The 23,220-nt window shown below is 35.3% G+C and overlaps 1 protein-coding gene and 1 pseudogene across 2 annotated transcripts in view; one reads left to right on the forward strand and one right to left on the reverse strand.

Moving 5' to 3' along the window:
- DSC2 (desmocollin 2) overlaps positions 1-23,014 on the forward strand; it is a 37,384-nt gene extending 14,370 nt beyond the window's left edge. Inside the window, exons 6-17 of one of the 2 annotated variants that reach the window (XM_030810616.1) lie at positions 659-803; positions 1,720-1,886; positions 5,393-5,527; positions 6,094-6,279; positions 8,175-8,431; positions 8,538-8,680; positions 14,145-14,363; positions 17,152-17,388; positions 18,146-18,270; positions 19,837-20,094; positions 20,641-20,686; positions 20,773-23,014. In XM_030810616.1, coding sequence (XP_030666476.1) covers positions 659-803; positions 1,720-1,886; positions 5,393-5,527; positions 6,094-6,279; positions 8,175-8,431; positions 8,538-8,680; positions 14,145-14,363; positions 17,152-17,388; positions 18,146-18,270; positions 19,837-20,094; positions 20,641-20,676 — 1,908 coding nt within the window. In that variant the 3' untranslated portion in view covers positions 20,677-20,686; positions 20,773-23,014. The remainder of the gene's footprint in view (positions 1-658; positions 804-1,719; positions 1,887-5,392; positions 5,528-6,093; positions 6,280-8,174; positions 8,432-8,537; positions 8,681-14,144; positions 14,364-17,151; positions 17,389-18,145; positions 18,271-19,836; positions 20,095-20,640; positions 20,687-20,772) is intronic. The other variant, XM_030810615.1, reaches the window with a different exon arrangement.
- Positions 16,386-16,498, reverse strand: LOC115834991 (annotated as a pseudogene).
- Positions 23,015-23,220: the final 206 nt, after the last annotated feature.

Consider the following 23,220-nt stretch of genomic DNA (forward strand, 5'->3'; position numbering starts at 1 on the left):
AGTACCTGGGATGTTCTGGCCTTTCTATGATAGCTGTTATGAGAAAATTGGTATTGAAATTCGTATTATAAAAACAAAAAAATTAAACTGTATTCCACCACAATTTACCACCATTCATTTGTTTCATTTCTGATTCACCCTTTTTAAATTACAAATTCTTTGAAAAGACTTACCCAGATGTAACCATTGACATGCCTAAAGTCCTCATTAGTAGAAAATAGGATAATATCCCAGTTAACTGTACCTGGAGAATTTGTAATCCTACAGGATCCCAAGTTCAGAAAGATCCAGAAAGTTGTATTTAAAATCCATGCACCTGAACCTTTCAAACAAAGCAAAATGAAAAAGTCTTCAAGGCAGTTTTGGAAAATAACAGTAAAAATTGTTACACTCATGAATAACAGTATAGCAATAATGAAGAAACTAAAATGATTTTTGATAAATTTAAACATAAATTTAAACATACAATGCTATATTGAATCATGAAATTAGGCACCTCTTTGGCATTAAAATTATATCCATATCCCAAAACAATAACAAATGGTGAGACTCATACTGTAGTTCTGAACAGTCTCCAAGTTAAAGCCAAAATAACTTGAAGCATACCTCATTTTAAAAGATTATTTTCACTTTTCTCCTTATTTTACTCTCTTCACAGATAATTGCCTTTGCAACAACTCCAGATGGGTATACTCCAGAACTTCCACTGCCCCTAATAATCAAAATAGAGGATGAAAACGATAACTACCCAATTTTTACAGAAGAAACTTATACTTTTACAATTTTTGAAAATTGCAGAGTGGGTGAGTACCTCCTTAAACAACATATGGCAAATTGTGTTTCAATTCATTCATTTAGTTTCACTATGTCCGTTGGGAAGCAGCATATCCCAGCCGCAAGAATAAGGAATTCTGGGTGGAATTTTACTCTGTGTTTCACTAGCTGTGTGACCCTGGGCAAATTTTCTAATCTTGGCAAGCCTAATTTCTTCATCTGTAAAATGGGTTATCGGTATGCCAGATTGTTATGAAGATTAAGTGAAGCTTAATACACAGCGAATGCCAAGCACAGTGCCTGACAAATAGGAGTTAATAAATGTTATGCTGTCATCCTATGGATGGATGGATGTAAGAGAACATAGCTCAAAAAGAATAAGTCTTTCACTAATTAGAGATGTAGTTTTAAAGATATTTATTGATGTTCTCTAGGATTAAATGATTACCAGTATTCTGGGCATGATTATTAAAGTCACTGAGAATAAAACAAACATTTTCTCAGTCCTGTGAAAATGGTCTGTTTTAGCTAAAAGTCAGAATGTAGTTTTGGAGACCTTCTCTAGAAAGCTCTAAGTGAACCATGCAGTTTTAGAGAAAACTGACTCCTATGATCAATCTAAGCACAGGCTTACAGAGAAAAGTTATAGAATAATCAGAATTGTTTAGTCTGAAAATACATAGAGGGATAGTATCAACATTTATAAAATCATACATTAAATACAGTAAATATGAATATGATCACCCAATTCAAAAATGCTAGTATGCCAGAATATTTGAAAGGAAGTGATACTGTATGGAGAGGTCTGCAAATTTATAAAAGCCATGACTTTGCTATATAATAATGTGGTCCAGAACTTTTTTGAGGTGGGTGAAAAGGAATGAAATAAAGGGAACTTAGAACATGTGAATGTTTTGGAGATTAAAAAGGACATTTCTTCTGTAGGCACTACTGTGGGACAAGTGTGTGCAACTGACAAAGATGAGCCTGACACGATGCACACACGCCTGAAGTACTCCATCATTGGGCAGGTGCCACCATCACCCACCCTATTTTCTATGCATCCAACTACAGGTGTGATCACCACAACATCATCTCAGCTAGACAGAGAGGTAACGTAAACATTAATAAAACCTGAGTATAATGTGGCTATTCAATAGTACCTGTATAACTCCTGTAAATGTGTTTTTGAAAAGTATGTTGTGAATCTTGTTTTAGAAACATTATTAATTTATGTATGTTAGTAGATATCACTAAATAACCTTGGGGTATGCTGATTTTGAACTGTTAATTCATTCTTTTCTGAATTGTATGTTTCATACACTCAAATTTCCTAATTTAAACATATTTACAGTATTAAAACAAAATGTCAAATATGAAAAGTGAACCTTTTAAATATATGCAGAAATTTGTTATCTTTTCAACAATCTCATCTACATTCTATCTCTTACATAGATGAAAAGACAGTTTATGTCTCTCTAATCTCTGGTTTCCGATTTTCAATCAACTGCTAGAAATCTTGATTTGGATGTCTGACAGGTACCTAAGATGTAATAAATCTAAAATTTAACTTGTCTTCTTTTCTTCTAAACACATTTTCCATTCTATGTTTTCTAGTTAAAAAGATATTTATATATTATTTCTCTTTTAATCATTTTCTATTGTCACCTTGGAGTCATGGTCTCCAAATTGTATTTGATGTCTCTTGGACCCCTGAATCACATCACTTCCCAAAGCATGTTTTTACCTCCAAGATTATTTTGTATCTATATTCTGTCTCTTTCTACTGCAATACCCTAGCTTAGTAATTCATTCACTTAGTTATTCAACTATTACCTCCTCCATGAAACATTATTCATCTAAATTCTTATAGCAATTTCTGTGTCCTTATTTACTATATTTATAATCTTAAAATATAGTAATAGATGTTTATCAGGTATTTTATTTGATTCTTAAATCTTAAATCTTCAGGTTAATTTTCTCTTCCTTCCTCTATCCCTCATGGATTAGGGTAGTGGTTCTCAAAAGCTTTGGTCTCAAGACCAACACTTGACGTTGTTACATATTGTTAAATATTGTTGAATATTGTTAACAATGTTAAATATTGTTGAAAATCCCAAAGATCTTTTATTTATCTAGGTTGAATTTATCTATGTTACCTTGTTAATGTTTAAAACTAAGGAAAGTTTAAATTATATATTAATTTAAATATTAAAAATAATAAATTAATTACATGTTAACAGTTAAAATTCTTATAAAATAACAGTAGAAATTGTTACACTTTTTTTTCTTTTTGTACTTACAAAATAAGTACAATTTCCAAAACAGTACAATTTAGTGGGAAGAGTGACATTGTTACGCATTTTTCCAAATGTTTTTAATATTTTGCTTAAGACAGGTGGATTCTCATATCTCCATCTGCATTTAGTCTGTTACAATATGTAGTTTTAGCTGAAGCGTATATAAAGGCAATCTGACATGATATAAAGTTAGAAAAGAGAGTAGTATTTTGATGATAATTACAGATCATTGTGGATATTATTCCTTGATACTACATGAAAACTTCACAAGGAGTAAGCTAGTTTCCTAAATATTTTTGGTAATGTGGACTCTGAAGCCTCACCAATGACCTTTTGTACTTTATTACATTAAAATCCATTGCTCTATCTTACACTGTGAGTGACCATTTTACCAATATATCATTCTATATTGTGCACTGGTCATTTGGAAAATATTGGTTCACCAAGTAATGCAGAGCTTCCAAATATTGACACATTGCATTAAATAATATCAAAAAGATAACCTCTTTACTTCCATTGATATCACATTGGTTGATAAAGGTTTTCCAACTTCTCATTTTTGTTTGAAATCTCCAATTTATCATTGGCAACAAATAGTTGTTTTCCCTGAAGTGACAGATTAACTTTATGTTTTACAAAATACCTTCATAAAACTATAGTCTGCGTAGCCATAGATGTCTATGTGAAAATAGTGTTCTATGGGGAAAAAAAAAAAAGCAAAAACTCAACAGCTTGTTCAGCTCCCAAATCAAACATTCACAGAAGTGCTTTTCTTTGAATAGATTCTTCTGAAATAATCAGTTGAAAACACTTGTTCAGTGAAGGAGTTTACCCAGTGGTGCTCTCTAGTAACTTTTTGACCTCAGGATTCTGGTTTTCTTCAGTTGCCTACGACATTTTAGTCCCTTTAAACATCAGAATTTCTCTTCCATCTGAAGATAGCATAAGTTAATACTTAGGGTATCAAACTTCATTTCCTTGTTTCATTAGCCAGTTAATTATTTCCAATAAATTTTAGTTCACTACAAACAAAATATGTATTCCTTCTTGAAAGTACAGTAGCATGATGTTTTAAAATTTTTCAGTTGAAATAAGGCCATTATTTTTCAAGTCTACACATGTGATTGGTTATGAGGGAGGAGTAAATCTGGAAAATTATGTGTGTTAAAAGCAGGAAGATCAAGAGAAACTTTAGTTTTATTTTGGATAATGCCTAAGGAAAAGAAAGTTTCAGAGGTGATGGAATTAAGGGAAGAATCTTTGTAAGAGAAGGGTGAACATTCTAGGTAGAAGATGAGGATAGATTTTAACATACTATTTTGTCTTATGAAAAGAGATAAATTAGGTAGGAAAGGTAAGCATGACCATCTTATAGAAGAAGAAACCTAGACAAAGTGAATTTTCCAATATCCCAAGATTGTGTCTCTTATTTTTGGAGTTGGAAATAGAACCCAAGTCTCCTAATGCTCAGTCCGGAAAGCATTATTACTGTATTGTTTTTAATCCTCCCGTATCTCAATCACTTACGATAAATGAAAGGTATAAGGAGAAACACTTTAAAATATTTAGATGCTTCAGATGTTTAAAAATATTTTTTAAGGTAGTGATTTTTCAACAATATCTGATAAATTGAAAGCCTTAAGAGCCAGATTCTATTTTCCACAGAAAGAAAAAAACCTACATAGCCCCAGACCTTTATCTTCATATCAATTTAAATGATCTCTTGAATGTAACATAAACCCTTAAAATCTATATTTTTTGCAGGAAGAAATTTCATTTTATTGTTTTGCTAAAAGACTATTATAAGAGTCATTGCTATCTATTTTTTTGAACATAAGAATGTACTTTGGCTAGGAGATAAAGGTTTTGATTAATTACCAGGCAATTTTAAATGCACTTGTGGCAAATAGCTTTTCTTTTTCTGCTGAATAAAGACAAAACCAATTGATTCTATATTCTGTAAGTTAATAGCACTATAAATTTGAGAAACTATTCAATTTTCATAAATTGATTGAAAATTCCTAGTGTGATTCTCCTGCCTCGCTTGAACCCAGGAGGCAGAGGTTGCAGTGAGCCAAGATCGCACCACTGCACTCCAGCCTGGGCAACAGAGCGAGACTTCGTCTCAGAAAAAAAAAGAAAGAAAAGAAAAGAAAAATTACTAGTGAGAGAAAATTCTTCTAATACGTGAATGCTGTGAAATGTAATAATGTACTTCTTAAATTCTTGGTGCAAAAAAATTATGGAGTGTAAAGTAAGATTTCAATTATAATGTTGGTGCTTTCACCCAATAATTAAATTCTTTTTTTTGTTTTCAGTTAATTGACAAATATCAGTTGAAAATAAAAGTACAAGACATGGATGGTCAGTATTTTGGTCTACAGACAACTTCAACTTGTATCATTAATATCAATGATGTAAATGACCACTTGCCAACATTTACTCGTACTTCTGTAAGTGTATGATATTAATTAAAGAAAAATGTATAGACCAGTTTTAATTGTTTAATATGCACATCTCTGGCCTGGCACAGTGGCTCACGCCTGTAATCTCAGCACTTTGGGAGGCCGAGGCGGGCAGATCGCCTGAGGTCAGGAGTTGGAGACCAGCCTGGCCAACATGGTGAAATCCCGTCTCTACAGAAAATACAAAAATTAGCCGGGCATGGTGACAGGCACCTGTAATCCCAGCTACTCAGGAGGCTGAGGCAAGAGAATGGCCTGAACCTGGAAGGCAGAGGTTGCAGTGAGCTGAGATTGGGCCACTGAACTCCAGCCTGGGAGACACAGCGAGGCTCTGTCTCAAAAAAAAAAAAAAGGAAAAGAAAAAAAATGTACATCCCCATCCACCCCTCCTGATTTCAAATGAAGTGCCCCAATGACATTAAAAGTTGTATAGTGCTAGGGTTGAAAATCATGTAAACATAGTACTTTGGAAATTAGAATAGGATTTACTTCACATGGTGTTCCATTTTTGTGAGAGTTACTAATGAATTTTTTGTTTGTTTTTATTATTTTAGTATGTGACATCAGTGGAAGAAAATACAGTTGATGTGGAAATCTTACGAGTTACTGTTGAGGATAAGGACTTAGTGAATACTGCTAATTGGAGAGCTAATTATACCATTTTAAAGGGCAATGAAAACGGAAATTTTAAAATTGTAACAGATGCCAAAACCAATGAAGGAGTTCTCTGGGTAGTTAAGGTAAGAATAAATTAGAACATTATTTGTAGTTTATAATATCATAGAATAGCATGCTAGAATTTAATGGAAAGAAAGGAATTCTGATAAATGTAGGAATAAAATAAATATATAAGTAAATGCAAATGCTCTGTTCTTCATATATAATGGAAAGAATATATTAGTTTTTGATAATCTTTTATTCAGGCATGATTTTTTTTAAAAAAGTCCATATAATACAATATCTATTTTGTAACCAATATCTTTAAACGGTTCAAAAACTAGCACAGCTTTGATGCCCCTGGGACAGTGCCAGACTTTTCCTAGCCCAGTTTTTCCGTGTTTGGGTTGAGGAGCCTTCACTTACTTACTGAATTTCCCAAATGAAGAGTTAGTCTTGGTCAGCCCCATGGAGAGGTTATTCGTAGGTTTGTTTGTCATATTCAGTATATATTACATCCTTAGCATCCAGATTCAGAATAAAAATCCTCAATGATTCAACAATGCAAACACTTCTAAAACTTCTTTCTAATACTATTTCAGGAGCCAGAGTTAGTGCATAAAGCAATCTGAGCTCCTTTAGCCTTGGACAAATTTATAGACTTATTTCTGCTGCATCTTTAACTAGAACATCGTTTTACAGTAGGTCTATGCCGTTTTCTTTTTGTATATATTCACAAGGAGCACAGATTAAAAAATGATGAATCCATTTTCCTTACAATAATGAAAATCAGCTGCTGTTTTTATATTATTTTCTCTATTTTAAAATAGCAAAGAAATTTCCCTTAAATCTTGTCTCTTTCTTCACCTAACCCTTCCCCTAATCCTTGGTATTCTCAGAAGGAAATTTATCTGTGTGAAGTCCAAAACCTGAAAAAATTTCTGTCTTCTAGGACATGGTTTCACTAATTCTCATTACAATTACATATCAGGCAAGATAAAATAAAACCTTGTATTAAATGTGTTCCTGTCTTTAAGACAGGAACTGGAATGGAAGACACACATAAAAAAAGAAAATATGATGCCCATAAGCTTTGTATTTTCTTGTCTTGCTCCTCTTAAAAGCATTTTTTAAAAATTTACCCATTTTTTTCTCTTCCTCAAACCAGGTACAAATAATTTTATTCATCTTAGGAGGGTAAGACAAGCTGTCCTAAAATTTATGGTGTATTAAATAACTATTGTTTATGGTATGAATCCCCTAAAGGAGTATCTCATGTATTAACATCCAAGAACCCTCATTACATATTCTCTGAAATCTTCATCAATACCTGTTATACTACTTATCTTACATTTGCAGTTGAAGAACAATTTTCTGTCCTTTTTGTTTGCCAGCTTTACCCAAGTACTGAATCAGTGGGAGGACTCCTCTCTCTCCACCACCACTGGGTTTCTGGGTGTATTAGTCTGTTCTCACATTGTTATAAAGAACTACCTGAGACTGGATAGTTTATAAACAAAAGAGGTTTAATTGACTCACAATTCCACAGGCTGTATAGGAGGCATGACTAGGTAGGCCTCAGGAAACTTATAATCATGGTGGAAGGCAAAGGGGAAGCAAGCACATCTTCACATGGCAACAGGAGAGACAGAGCAAAGGGGGATGTGCCACACACTTTTGAACAACCAGATCTTGTGAGAACTCACTCACTATCATGAGAACAGCAGTGGGGAAATCCGCCCCCATGATCCAGTAACCTTCCATCAGGTCCCTCCCCCAACATTGGGAATTACAATTCGGCATGAGATGTGGGTGGGGACACAGAGCCAAACCATATCACTGGATATATGTTTCATATTCTAGTGGTTATTCCCAACACGGCACTTACATATTTCCAAATTTAACATTATATATACTCGTTAGCATTGCCAAATATTAAATGAGTTCATCTGATTTTTCAATACATTTGCTTTTGTAGCCTTTGAATTATGAAGAAAAGCAACAGGTGATCCTGCAAATTGGTGTAGTTAATGAAGCTCCATTTTCCGGAGAGGCCAGTTCAAGATCAGCCATGAGCACAGCAACAGTTACTGTTAATGTAAAAGATCAGGATGAGGGCCCTGAGTGTAACCCTCCAATACAGACTGTTCGCATGAAAGAAAATGCAGAAGTGGGAACAACAAGCAATGGATATAAAGCATATGACCCAGAAACAAGAAGTAGCAGTGGCATAAGGTACTTACCATTCTATTTTAGTTTTAAAATTTACAGCTTATTTTGTTACATTATTATAATTTAGCATATGATAAATTTTATTATTTTAATTCATCATTACCAACAGGTATAAGAAATTAACTGATCCAACAGGGTGGGTCACCGTTGATGAAAATACAGGATCAATCAAAGTTTTCAGAAGCCTGGATAGAGAGGCAGAGACCATCAAAAATGGCATATATAATATTACAGTCCTTGCATCAGACCAAGGTAAGAATTTGTCTTTAAGCCAGCTACATACTTCCTTGGCTACATACATCTTCAGTGTTTAAGCCAACGGTATACATTTTAAAGCTGGGTAAATGCACTCTCAGTTTTCATATCTCTCAATGATAATATAAAGTAAGAAGTTTACTATAATTTGTTAACTCATGTCTGCTTTCTAATAGCCTTCTCAGTTTTAGATGTAATTATAAAATAATTTACTCATAGAAACACTTGAGACCATAATTTATTAAAGTTAAAATTATTAAAAATTGAGAAAATTATTTTAGTAAAACTTGTTTCAGCTGGGTGTGGTGGCTCACGCCTGTAATCCCAGCACTTTGGAAGGCCAAGGTTGGAGGATCACTTGAGGTCATGAGTTCGAGACCAGCCTGGCCAACATGGTGAAATCCCATCTCTACCAAAAATATTAAAAATTAGCTGGGTGTAGTGGCATGCACCTGTAATCCCAGCTACTCGGGAGGCTGAGGCAGGAGAATTACTTGAACCTGGGAGGTGGAGGTTGCAGTGAGCCGAGATCGCACCACTGCACTCCAGCCTGGGTGACAGAGTGAGACGCTGTCTCAAAAAAAAAAAACTTGTTTCAATTTATCTACTTATTTCGCTTAAAGTGTTCACTTTGTAGGAAAGTTCATTACAGGGAGAACATACTTACATAGTGCAGTCCTGGAAGACAGCTCTAACTTTTTACAGGAAGCTAACAATATACTTGGGGGTTAGAATTCTGATTAAAGACATTATATAAAAATAAATCATGGCATATTTATGATCATAGTAAATAAATAGTATATTATAGAATTAGAGAGCAAAATACTATGAATTCATGTAATCATATAAAATGTAAAATTATGTTCTGTGCATTCTATAAAATTGAGAGAAATATGAGTATGATGATTATATATGAAACACGTTTGGTGCATAAAATATAATTTCTGTAACATGAATTTGAACTTTGTGTCTTTGTAAAATAAATACATTAACTATAACAAATTATTATACTATAACTCGCAAAATTAGAATTTAGAAGTGATTTTGGAAGATAATTTACGTATTCCAGTTCTCTATAAATTAATGAGAAATGACTCAGTTTGTTAAATTGCTACAGTTGTAATCATTATTGATTTGCCTTTAACTAATTAAAGACTGTTCTTTAAGGCCTCAGATTCTCATGTCTTTTTGCCAAGAAATACTTGTTGGTCAAAGGCAAATGAAAAGAAAAACATGAAACTCAAATCTGTTATTTTTTTAACGGCACTTGGGAAGTAGTTTATTGACAGTTGAGATAAAAATTGCTGTCTGAAATTAGAAATTTTGCCTATAATTTTATTCTACATTCTCGTCTGTTGCAGAGGAGTTTAAATGATTGAGAGATAAAATATTTGTTACGGAATTGAGATGGGGCACTGCTTATCATCATTGTGATATAGAATAAATGCGTAATGAGGCCATTCCCATTCATTTCTTTTGAAGAGGGTGGGAGTCATTGTGTTACTCTCTGTGAGAGAACTGTGAATCAGTAATTCCACATCTGTTTACTTTGTGAATTGAATGAACTGAGATCATACAAAAGTGTGTCATTTTTTGAAAAACCTTTTTCTAAAATCTATACTGGCTAATTTCATTTGGGTTCTCCCTGCCACTCCCTAATGGAAACCTCTCCTCATGGATACTGCTGTCTTGGGCTGGTGCTCACTTCCTGCCTTCCTACATCTCCGCAGCAATTGCTTCCTCTTTTTAAAACTCTCTCTCAAGGCTTCTATGTCTAAACTTGCCCGCACATTCCTGCATGCTTTCTGGTCTTAACTGCCTTCCCCTCTCCTAAACATACATATTTCTTAAGCTTTAAATTCAATTTATCTTTTCTTCTTAACTTCTTAATGTAAATTCTGTTGGCAGCTTTACCCAGAAATCACCTCTATCTAGTTGAGCTTGAGATTAATGTTTCTATTATATTATTCCAGCTGTTAGAATGGGGTTACTTGCAACTATTTTAAAACATTTGACTGAAGAGTGTCATGCACATAGAGCGTGAAACCATGGATAGCGCACCTCATGTGACTTCATATTTGGAATTAGCCTTTGCCCATATAGAATTATATTACTACTAGAAGATGAGCATTTTATGCTGACATTCCAATGAATAAAACAGTATGTAACTCATCAACAGATGAAAAACAGCTATGAAACACAGTGGATTAGATATCTGAGGTCTTAAGTGTTCTTCTATATCAGTATTAATCACAATGTGCAAAAAAAGATTGGAGTTTAATCAGTGAGCAACTGTAAACATCTAATGGAAGGAAATTGAAGCATTTATCCCAGTTGTAGAAGAGCAAGCACTATAGAGTTCAATTTTTAAAGATAGCACAATTAACCAGATTCAATAGGCGAGGCATGTGCTCTCAATTGTGTGTGTGGTCTCCAAGGGGAAAGAAATGTTCAAGACAACCAGCAGTCCCAGTTTTCAGAGAGAGCAAGGTAGCACCACATAGCATGAGAACAGGAGAAGTTGAGGGATAGAAATTATTCTGCTCTCATAAATAGAAACATATGCCAGATAGATGAAATATGTATTATCTACCTGCTTCCTTTTTCTAATGTAAATGCTCTTTTTCGAAGTTGTCCAAAAATGGAAAGTGGTTGCGTTGTTTCCTGCTTCTCATTGTTTTCTCTCCTAGTTCTTTTTTCTTCTTGCTGAAGTACATCCTTTACTATATTCTTTTCAATTGTGGAATGTGAATTTTAAACTCTGTCAGTTTTGTTGTTGTGAAAAATATTTTAATATTGGCCTCATACTTAAGTGATACTTTGACTTGGTTTAAAATTCTGAGTCAATAGCTTCTTTCCCATGGCACTGTGCAGCTATTAACCCATTATCTTCTGGTATCTCTTCTTGCTAATGCTTCTTGTTCTGTCAATTAGCGATTGTCCTTTTGTAGGTAATATATTTAGGTAGCTTTTACAGTACCCTAAGTTGAGTTCTACAGTGTTAGTACAATGTGTATGCCGTGGATTTATTTATATTTGTCTAGTTCTGCAGTCAGAAAACACTTTCAATCTGAAGAGCCATGTTTTTCTTTAATTCTGGGGTATTCTCAGCTATTAATCTCTGTAAATATTGCTTCTCTGCCATTCTGTCTATTCTCTTTTCTAGAATCCCTGGTAGGTGAATGTTGCTGTTTATTTTCTACTGGAATTTGAGCTGTAATTTCATTCTTGTTTAATTGGTTACCCCTCTTTATGTCTTTGAAGATTCTAAACATACCTGTTTCAGAGACGTCTTGGATAGAATGAATTAATCTTTTGACTGGTGCTTTTGTTGGTTTTCTTTCTTAGTGTTAATCTTGATTATTTGGGAATTTTAGTTTGCAGGCTTATATTAAATGAGAGGTGTTTGCTTTGCTTTCCGTTTTTGTTTTTTCCCTCTCTCCCACTTTGCCCATATTAACTACTAGTCTTGTAGTTGCCTTCACCTGCTCTTTCTCTGTGGCCCACGGTTTAGAACCAGTTCTTAACTTGGTGGCCTAGTGCTCCTGACCCATGATGACGCTGGCTCTATCACGAGTCTAGTCGCTGTGCTGCAGGTGCTCTGGCTGAGGTTGTGACTTCAGGGCTGTGCTCGGATCTCTGAGCTTCCCGAGCTTGGCAGCTTCATATAAGACACAGCCCCAGGCAGTGGGTGGCACAGGGTTTTTTAATTCTCTTTTCCGCCTGCAATGTTAATATCAAAAGCCTTCTTTTTAAACAGAAAGAATGAATGCTTTAGAGACAGAACTCCTGGGTTTGTGTTTAGCTTCAGGCTTCACAACTGCATTACTAATCTGTGTCATGGGTCCGTGGCTGTTTCATCTTTGAATCCCCCAGATTTTCCAATGCAGTGCTTTATATAAAGTAGTTATCCTGTAAGTTTCTTTCTTTTCTTTTCTTTCTTTTTTTTGTTTTGAGACGGAGTTTCACTTTTGTTGCCCAGGCTGGAGTGCAATGGTGTGATCTCCGCTCACTGCAACCTCCGCCTCCCGGGTTCAAGCGATTCTCCTGCCTCAACCTCCCGAGTAGCTGAGATTATAGGCATGTGCCACCATGCCTGGCTAATTTTGTATTTTTAGTAGAGATGGGGTTTCTCTATGTTGGTCAGTCTGGTCTTGAACTCCCGACCTCAGGTGATCTGCCTGCTTCGGCTTCCCAAAGTGCTGGATTACAGGCGTGAGCCACCGCGCCCCACCTATCCTGTAAGTTTCTATTGAATATACAGATAGATGAATTACTTAGGCTACAACCCACAGTGATTATTTCAGTTTTCAAGTAATTTTCTACTCCAGGAGTCTTCTGCCCTTTGAATATTCCCATGTACTATTTTTGTTACAATCTTTCAAATATGTAACTTCAATTTCTTTACCCCAAAACCTAAGTGCTACCTATTTATCCAACAAACTCTAAGCTCCCTAGTCTGGCTTTCAAAGACCCTTAGCTCCTGCTTCCGTGTCAGCTTCCACCTGTCTACCTTCCCTGTCATTGTCTCCACATCATGGGTGTGTATGACATGCGTTTCCATCTCCTTGAATTTCCTTGTGCTTTTAAATATACCAGAAGTGTCCTCATTCATACTCTCTTCCTTCCTCTTCTCACAAATCAGCCAAAACTTGCCTCTAATAAAATGCAGTAATAATTTAGCGAATGAATAAACACATCTTAATAGCAGTCATTGTTTGTACAACCCATATGAAAGTAATACTGTTTTTCTTTTAACATTCCCTGAGGACATAGCTTGTGACTGCTCGTCATTGTAACTTCTACATTACAGATGATTAATAAATATTTTTCTATATACCCAAAGGACTATAAATCATGCTGCTATAAAGACACATGCACACGTATGTTTATTGTGGCACTATTCACAATAGCAAAGAGTTGGAACCAACCCAAATGTCCAACAACGATAGACTGGATTAAGAAAATGTGGCACATATACACCATGGAATACTATGCAGCCATAAAAAATGATGAGTTCATGTCCTTTGTAGGGACATGGATGAAACTGGAAAACATCATTCTCAGTAAACTGTCGCAAGGACAAAAAACCAAACACCGCATGTTCTCACTCATAGGTGGGAATTGAACAATGAGAACTCATGGACACAGGAAGGGGAACATCACACTCCGGGGACTGTTGTGGGGTGGGGGGAGGGGGGAGGGAGAGCATTAGGAGATATACCTAATGCTAAATGACGAGTTAATGGGTGCAGCACACCAACATGGCACATGGATACATATGTAACAAACCTGCACATTGTGCACATGTACCCTAAAACCTAAAGTATAATAATAAAAAATAATAAAAAATAAAAAATAAAATAAAAAAATAAATAAATATTTTTCAATGTGTTCAGTGCATAATTTTGTGGTGAAAACTCAAAACATAGAAAAAGCATTTTTATTTTCATTTTTCTAGAAGGGAGAACATGTACGGGGACACTGGGCATTATACTTCAAGACGTGAATGATAACGGCCCATTCATACCTAAAAAGACAGTGATCATCTGCAAACCCACCATGTCATCTGCGGAGATTGTTGCGGTTGATCCTGATGAGCCTATCCATGGCCCACCCTTTGACTTTAGTCTGGAGAGTTCAGAAGTACAGAGAATGTGGAGACTGAAAGAAATTAATGGTATATATTTTTGAAAATTGCTTTGTCCTTTTCAACATCAGGATGTCTGCAATACTTTTTTTTTTTTTGTATGAAATAGGAGAAAATTCAGCATGTGGGAACCACCAATGAAAGTTTCTCAGTTTTTGTGTGTTGGCAGTAGGTCTCTCTAGTGTGTCTCTAATCCTATGCCGAGATTCCCTTAGGTGTGTTGTGAATTCTCACTCCTACTCCAAACACACACACACACACTCTCTCTTTTTTTCTCTCTCTCTCTCTCTCTCTTAGACTTGGTCTAATGCAGTCATTTCCTAACTTGTGTACCTCCCACTGGCATAGATTTCTTATGGTTTCCTAGTTCATAAGGGAGTCCTCATTTGTTACTGGTTGGCTCTCCAGAAAGCAGACTCTGAGACAGGGCATCTCAAGCAGAATGATGACTAAGGAATTTGCTTGGGATCAGTGGCTTTGAAAGGAGGAGAGGTAGGATTGGGCAAAAAAGAGAAGTCAAGCTGCAGCACAAGCCAAATGACAACCTCAGTGAACTCCAGGGGGAGTCTGAGCTAAATGGGCCTTCAGAATGGTCCTGAATCGATCCCCTATTCTCTCTTATTGCTCTATCAGTGTATGTGGGCTGCCCATGGCAAAAAGGCACAATCACGGAAGGTGCTGATGACCTCCCAAGCAGCTGGGCTGTAAGTCCTTCATTGAAAAGGGATCCGATGTACACCACAGTGTCCACCACATTATCTCTCCTCTCTGCCACTGTATTGACTTCTGACTATTTCGTGTCTATTGTATTCTCCTTAGGATTCTCCCCTAACTTGGTTCCCCATCTGTACTTTTGTCTTTAGCCCAGAAGGATCTACAGTGATAAGTATGGCAGAAATGAAGGCAGCCCGTCTACATTATCACCACTGCCTCACTCCCTAGTTGGCCCTTAACTCTTCAGCATGTTCCCCATCTCCTGCTCACACTGCCTATGGACCGTGGTGTCATGGTCTATCAGCTTTCATGACTCTAGAACCACTGAATGGGGCTTGCTTTTCAAATGCCCTTGAATGTTTTTCAGCCCCATGCTTTCAGTGAATATCCCTCAGTTTCCTGTTGTGATAAATTAGAAAAGAAAGGTTATGAGGGAACATAAAAGGAGAACAGGATGGGGAAAGAAAAATGAAGACTTATAGAAATAAGCTAAGCTACTATGTCTTGGATCCTGCTCTGTGAACTAACAAGATTTTCAGCTTTCTAAACAATGTTCTGTTGTCTCTCTCTGTGTGTGTGTGTGTGTGTGTATCAGGGGTTATCAGTTTATTTTGGGGTTGGGAGGAAGAATTAACTTTATTCTTAGATTTTTTTTCTTTTCTACTTATTTGGTGTCATGATACTCATTTTTAAGTAGTGTTGATAGAAGGTGGACACTTTTTTTCCCAACAGTCTTACTTAGCAAAATAAAACTTTGGCAGCTGTATGTTTGTCAAAATCTTTGTTATTTTAAAGATGTACTTGTCTGGGTAATCACTTATAAGCTTGGGAAACACCCAGGTTTTAAGAAGAATATACCCTAAAGAGGCTTTGAAGTCAGTTAAGCTTAGTGTCAAATGCTGGTTCTCCACTGTTTGTTAGTTATGTAAATCTGACCATGCTATTTATTGTCTTTGAGCATCAATTTACTAAAATGGGATTATTTGGGGGAGTAAATGAGATAATGCATGTAATACTCCATGACACATTAGGAATTTGGTTTTGTTAGTCTCATTATAATTTCTTACAAAACAGACTTAACAGGTTAACCATGGCTTCTCTTAAAATGGACTTAATTCAATGTGCTTTTACCCAAGCATTCAAATTTGTATTTAGAGCTTCAAATACTATGCAGAAAATGAGAATGTCATGCTGGGCAGTTCTGTGGGAGAGGGATTATTCTATGGGACCTGGTATCTGCATTTAGAGTAGTAGTATATCTAGTCTCCGAAACCAAGATTGTATTGGCTTCTAAATTTTTTTTAAGTTTTTAATTATTTTTTCCTTCTTCTAAATTCATGTCATACAGGTAATGTACTGATGTCGTAATAAGGTTTGAGAGAGGTGCGTCTCACACATGAGCATAAAAACCCTATCATCATGCTTATGCACCATAAAAGCCATAAAAGAATCTGTATGGGCTTTAGGTTCTGGATATTTTCTAGCCTTTATCTAAGAAAACTACACCAAAACTAAGACACGTGCAGTTGGTCCCTTCGTCCTTTAGGACCAGGAGATGTAGCTCCAGTTGTGTGACTCATGACCTGCAAATGTAGTCACTGTCAGGGGTGTTTGAAGTTGTCAGAATTAGTCTCTGACAGTAAGTCACAAGTATTTACGTTTATTTGGCACAATTTTTGAAAATGAAGTAAAGGAAAACATCCAGAATTTCAGACTATTACTTCAATGAAGCATGTGTAAAAGAAAATGTACACTTACTGGTTTAATTAAATATTTTCAAGATATGGTAAAAACTAATCTATTAACAAGTCTATTAGTTATGATAGGAAGGATTTGTTTACAGACAAATAAAATATATTATTACAAGAGCCAAAAGACTTTCTTTAAGAGGCAGCATAGACAAACTTTTATATGTAATATGTTTGCAGTGGGTACAGACCAGAACTACTCTATCCATTCACATTTAGAATCTTCTAGCAGCTATGCCATCCCATCAGGAATATCTGTTTCTAGGAAAATATAACTATCTGATAATGAGTTATTTATGTTCAGAAGAAATCAGTGACATTGTATAATGCTTGGTTTTATTTATTTATATTTTCAGATACAGCAGCACGTCTTTCCTATCAGAATGACCCTCCATTTGGCTCATATATAGTACCTGTAACAGTGAGAGATAGACTTGGCATGTCTAGTGTCACTTCACTGGATGTTACACTGTGTGACTGCATTACTGAAAATGACTGCACACATCGTGTAGATCCAAGGATTGGCGGTGGAGGAGTACAACTTGGAAAGTGGGCCATCCTTGCAATATTGTTGGGCATAGCATTGCTCTTTTGTAAGTCTTAAGTCCTTTCTTGAATTCAAATAATACCCTTTAAAGTAACTTTCAAGACACTTTTTGTTTTTTGGGACAGAGCCCAGGTTGGAGTGCAGTGGTGTGATCTCCGCTCACTGCAACCTCCGCCTCTGGATTCCAGTGATTCTCATGCCTCAACCTCCTGAGTAGCTGGGATTACAGGTGTGCGCCACAATGCCCAGCTAATTTTTTCTACTTTTAGTAGAGATGGATTTCACTGTGTTGGCCAGGCCAGTCTCTAACTCCTGGCTTCAAGTGATCCCCCCACCTCGGCCTCTCAAAGTGCTGGTATTACAGGTGTGAGCCACCACGCCTGGCAACTTTCAAGACACATTCTAAGAATCAGTGCTATTTCCTATAGCTGATCATTTGCATGTAGCTGTATTTTTATTTAATATATAAATATATTTAATTTATATATTTTAAGTGCATTTATGTATAGTTCTAGTGTCTTCTCAGTTATCATAGACATAAAATTCAATGTAGAAACAGAACATGTAACATAATTATAGCATATCTGTTTAAAAGTTTAAATAGATATGCTCTTTAAACTTTTAAAGAGCATATCTATTTAAACTTTTCTATTGTATACTGCTTTGACACAAGGAATCCAGGAAAGCTGTCTTCTTTTAATATACACTTTTAAGTTTATGATTTATCTGTGTATTAACCATTGTACGTTTATAACTTCATATTATTTTATGATAAACTCAAGTATATTTCTTTCTTCCTCCAGGCATCCTGTTTACGCTGGTCTGTGGGGCTTCTGGGACATCTAAACAACCAAAAGTAATTCCTGATGATTTAGCCCAGCAGAACCTAATTGTATCAAACACAGAAGCTCCTGGAGATGACAAAGTGGTAAGTAGTCTGGCTTTTTAAATAAATACAAAGGATGAATTCGCTTATAATGCATATTCCTTCTAAAATGATCTTTTCTCAGAAAAGTTCTTTTGGTATCAGGCAATTTACCATAGAATGTCATGGGTCCCCTGAAACAGATAAAATGACTTTGATTTACATGATGATATATGGTATTTAAATTTGGCCATAGTGTGTTACTTAATAGTAAAAATGCTTTAGTATGTCATTGTTATTTTTACTTCAAATGATTCATGGTTTCAACTTTAAGCCTTGTCTTTTGTATATATTTCAACTGCTGTTTGTGCTGTAAAAATGCTGCTTTTAATTATTCATGTCACCAACATGGTTTTACATTTTCTGGCAACAACAAAATCACTACAAGCCTTGATCATCGTGGGAAGAACTTTAATAGATTCTTTCTGGGTCTAATATGGGTTAGGAAACAGCCTGAGGCCACATATATGAAACAGCAATGCTAGCAAGTGGCCATTTCTCCACCTTTGCTTTCTAGCTCATTATGTGGAAAAGGAGCAAGTAAAAACCCTATAAGAAGTATAGTTGATGACTAGGGCAAGAAAGATTTAGAAAACAAAAGCATGAGAGTATCCAGAAAGGTAATGAAAAAATAAAATTTAAATAATACTAGAATTTCCAAAAACGCAACATAAATAACTAGTGGCCAAAGCTTTGGTGTTCTTGTTATTTTCCCTGCCTAGTTTATTCATATATATTTAGATGGGAAGGGTTTATTGTTGCAGTTAAGATTTTTATGGCAATTATAGTTTTATTCTTTTTGATTTAGTTGAAGTGTAACTGAATTAGATACTAAATGGAAATATTGATCATTACTTCTGTTTCTGCTTTAGTCAGGTAAAATTTAAACTAAGCAGAGTAAGTATATGTGAGACAACAGTGTTTATTTTGAGGTGTGAGATGTAGGAAAGATTGAAGAATTAGAGTTGTACAGTATTCTAAGAGGCTTTTTATTTATTTATTTTTTTTGAGACAAGGTCTGGCTCTGTCGCCAAGGCTGGAGTGTAGTGGCACAATCACAGTTCACTGCAAACTCCGTCTTCCAGGTTCAAGCAATTCCTGTGCCTTAGCCTCCCGAGTAGCTGGGATTACAGGTGCCTCCTACCATGCGCAGCTGATTTTTGTATTTTTAGTAGAGACGGAGTTCCACCATGTTGGCGAGGCTGGTCTTGAATTCCTCATTTCAAGTGATCTGCCTGCCTTGGCCTCCCAAAGTGCTGGGATTACAGGCATGAGCCACCACAATGGGCAGATATTCTAAGAGATTTTTAAAGAAGGAATATACATCAAGCTTCCTAATTTATCTCCAGGTACCAACCACTTGACAGTTTGCTTGTGGCTGCTACGTTAAATTATGGGGTTTCCATGGTTGGGTACGCAGGGTTGACAAAATAGATTTAGTTCCTGCTCTCAGAGCGCTTATCTTCTAGCACACACACAAAAAATGGCATTATCCGCTTGATATTGTTCTTTTTCATAATTTTGTGTTCCTCTCTGTATTATCCCTAATGCAAATTGTTTTCATTTCAGTATTCTGCAAATGGCTTCACAACCCAAACTGTGGGCGCTTCTGCTCAGGGAGTTTGTGGCACCGTGGGATCAAGAGTCAAAAACGGAGGTCAGGAGACCATCGAAATGGTGAAAGGAGGACACCAGACCTCAGAATCCTGCCGGGGGACTGGCCACCATCACACCCTGGACTCCTGCAGGGGAGGACACACGGAGGTGGACAACTGCAGATACACTTACTCGGAGTGGCACAGTTTTACTCAGCCCCGTCTTGGTGAAGTGAGTTTTCCTAAGTGGCCTACAAATCTATTTTAATTTCCTTTAAACTTTATAAATAACTAACTGGATTCTGACTATAATTTTCAATTAATTATGAATCTACTAATTCTACTAATTGAAAGCTATTATTTTTCCTCAATTTTGATTTAGTTATGTTCAGATTTAAGTGGTTATTTACTTTCCCTCCTTTTTTTTAATTGAAAGAATTAGTAAATAATGTGTGATGAGATTTAAATTACTGTCTCATGGCTTTGTGCCAATATTTCCCATCTGACAACTTGTACCTTAGAAACCAAAAATGTACCAGTCAAGACCAGCATGTACCATCACTATGTCTATCTGGGAAGATCTGAGCCCACATCAATTTGTCTTCAGTTTAATGGATGCATGTCACTTTCAGCTAAAATTTTAAAAGGGAAAGTAATGACTGTGTAAAATGAACACCTGTATACTTGCTGCCACATGCGTGACTTTTAGAAACATGCTATACTGAATTTATAGTGTGATGTATGAAACAGACCAATCATGTGCATTTTTTATATGTAGGAATCCATTAGAGGACACACTCTGATTAAAAATTAAACAATGAAAGGTAAATCAAAGCAATTACTTTCATGTTAGTAAATTTTGGTGTTTAAAATAATAATAATAAAAACTTTGTGTTTTTCCCCTTGGCAGAAAGTGTATCTGTGTAATCAAGATGAGAATCACAAGCATGCCCAAGACTATGTCCTGACATATAACTATGAAGGAAGAGGATCGGTGGCTGGGTCTGTAGGTTGTTGCAGTGAACGACAAGAAGAAGATGGGCTTGAATTTTTGGATAATTTGGAGCCCAAATTTAGGACACTAGCAGAAGCATGCATGAAGAGATGAGTGTGTTCTAATAAGTCTATGGAAGCCAGTGGCTTTATGACTTTTTAAAAAATTATAAACTAAGAATTTTTTAAAGCGGAAGATGCTATTTGTGGGGGTTTTTCTCTCATTATTTGGATGGAATCTCTTTGGTCAAATATACCTTTACGGACAGACCGTATAAACAAGTACACAAATTTTTCAATTTTTACATATTTTTAAATTACTTATCTTCTATCCAAGGAGGTCTACAGAGAAATTAAAGTCTGCCTTATTTGTTACATTTGGGTATAATGACAACAGCCAATTTATAGTGCAATAAAATGTAATTAATTCAAGTCCTTATTATAGACTATTTGAAGCACAACCTGATGGAAAATTGTAGAGACCTTGCTTTGACATTATCTCCAGTTAATTAAGTGTTCATGTGGTGCTTGGAAACTGTTGTTTTCCTAAACATCTAAAGTGTGTAGACTGCATTCTTGCTATTATTTTATTCTTGTAATGTGACCTTTTCATTGTGCAAAGGGAGATTTCTAGCCAGGCATTGACTATTATTACAATTTCATTTTGGTGGAGTTTAGTTTTAGGTTTTATTGTATATAAAATCCTGCACTGAATCTGTGTCTCTTCTGTTACCTACTTTTGCCAGTGAAATTTAAGTTTTAAAATACTTTCAGAATGTATTTTTACTACTGCAAGGTTTTGGTCTTTAAAATGTCAAGTAGCATCTCTCTCTTTCTCTCTGTAGCTTGCTGTTTCTCTCTCCTGTTTTCTTTTTTTTTTTTTTAATTTCCATATGGGCTAAAGAATCCAAATATTTTAAAAATCTGTCTGACTTTTCTTCTCTCATAAAGTGAATTATTCCTTTTTTTTGTTTTATGTAAGTGTATATATTCTTGGTTTTTCTTGAAATCATTGTAATGTTCACTTTGTTGTTTCAAATATCTTGGTGGTTTGCTTCATTATCTCTTCAACAAAAAAAACCTTTAATTTTGCCATTGAAACTGTAGAACTATGTCATGCTTTTATTAGAAGCAGTGCTCTATTTTAACAACAAGAATGGTGTAATTAGAAATGGGATGTGGATATTTACTGTATGACAACACATTTACAGTTCTTTAATGCAAGGATGAAGTTTAAAAATGCAAAGTAGTGATGGTTTTTGAAATAAGCTTTAAAATACAGGGATCTTGAAAGCTCCCTGGGGTAACTATTTTATAACTTAGATAAAATGGCTAGTCATATCTATGTGTTTGTAAAGTTTTTTTTTTATATTTTAAGATTACAATTTTAACAAATGTAGAAATGAGCCAAACTATTTAAATTTTAAAACAGTAAAAGAAAATGAAACTTAATGGCCCACAAAATTCCAGTCCATGTTTCATGACTTATTTTAGTCAATGAATTTTCTATGTATACCAAACATATGGATGTTTTAAATGTGTTTCTGATATTTTTGATTATCTCTAATGTGCCTGTCTTGAATTCACAAGATTGGGTTATAACAATTATTTGCCAGATTAACATTGGGTAATTATTTGATAACCAGCTTATCTTATCAGTAGTTTTATTGCTGATCAGGCAAAAATAGTTTTCCAAAGTTATTTTTAATAAAGTATATACAAAATTCTTATAGATTACTAGTCATGATAAAGTAAATTAAGCAGTTTTTAAAACTTAGTGTGAGTTTGTTAATCACAGGTCTGATATGAGTTTAAGGGATTTTGCACTTCCTGAGTTAGAGAAGTAAGACCCCTTCCTTAGATTCCTGTTATACATTTTTTAAAATGTAGAGTTTGTTTTGGAGACATTTTCAGTGCATTGTTATTGCCACATTTATATAATATGACTATTCTAAAGACTGTGATGCCGTGGGGTATTGGTTAAGTTGCCTGCTTTTGCTTCGTCTGTTTTCATCATTTTAAAATGGGGGATAATAACAGAACTTGTTTCCTAGGGCCATTGTAAGTCACTTGAATAAAAAATAGTTTTGAAGCATGAGAGTCATACAGAGTGGTCCACCTAAAAGGCACTCCTGATAATAATAAATGATTTTAAACAAGTCACATGTACAACTCATTTCGTGTTATTAACAAAAGGTCAATTAAGAAAATAAGATACTGAAAAGATTTTTCTTTTCACTGTGGAACATGTCTCTTCATAATGATCACCTGATGACTGGGTCTTATATGTTCAGTTTTTCAGAATACGTAGTGCAAAGGTTGCTGAGGCATTCGTATGGGATTGCCTAGTTTGAAACACTGAAAC

Source organism: Nomascus leucogenys, chromosome 4, assembly GCF_006542625.1.
Source record: "Nomascus leucogenys isolate Asia chromosome 4, Asia_NLE_v1, whole genome shotgun sequence".
NCBI classification, from domain to species: Eukaryota; Metazoa; Chordata; class Mammalia; order Primates; family Hylobatidae; genus Nomascus; species Nomascus leucogenys.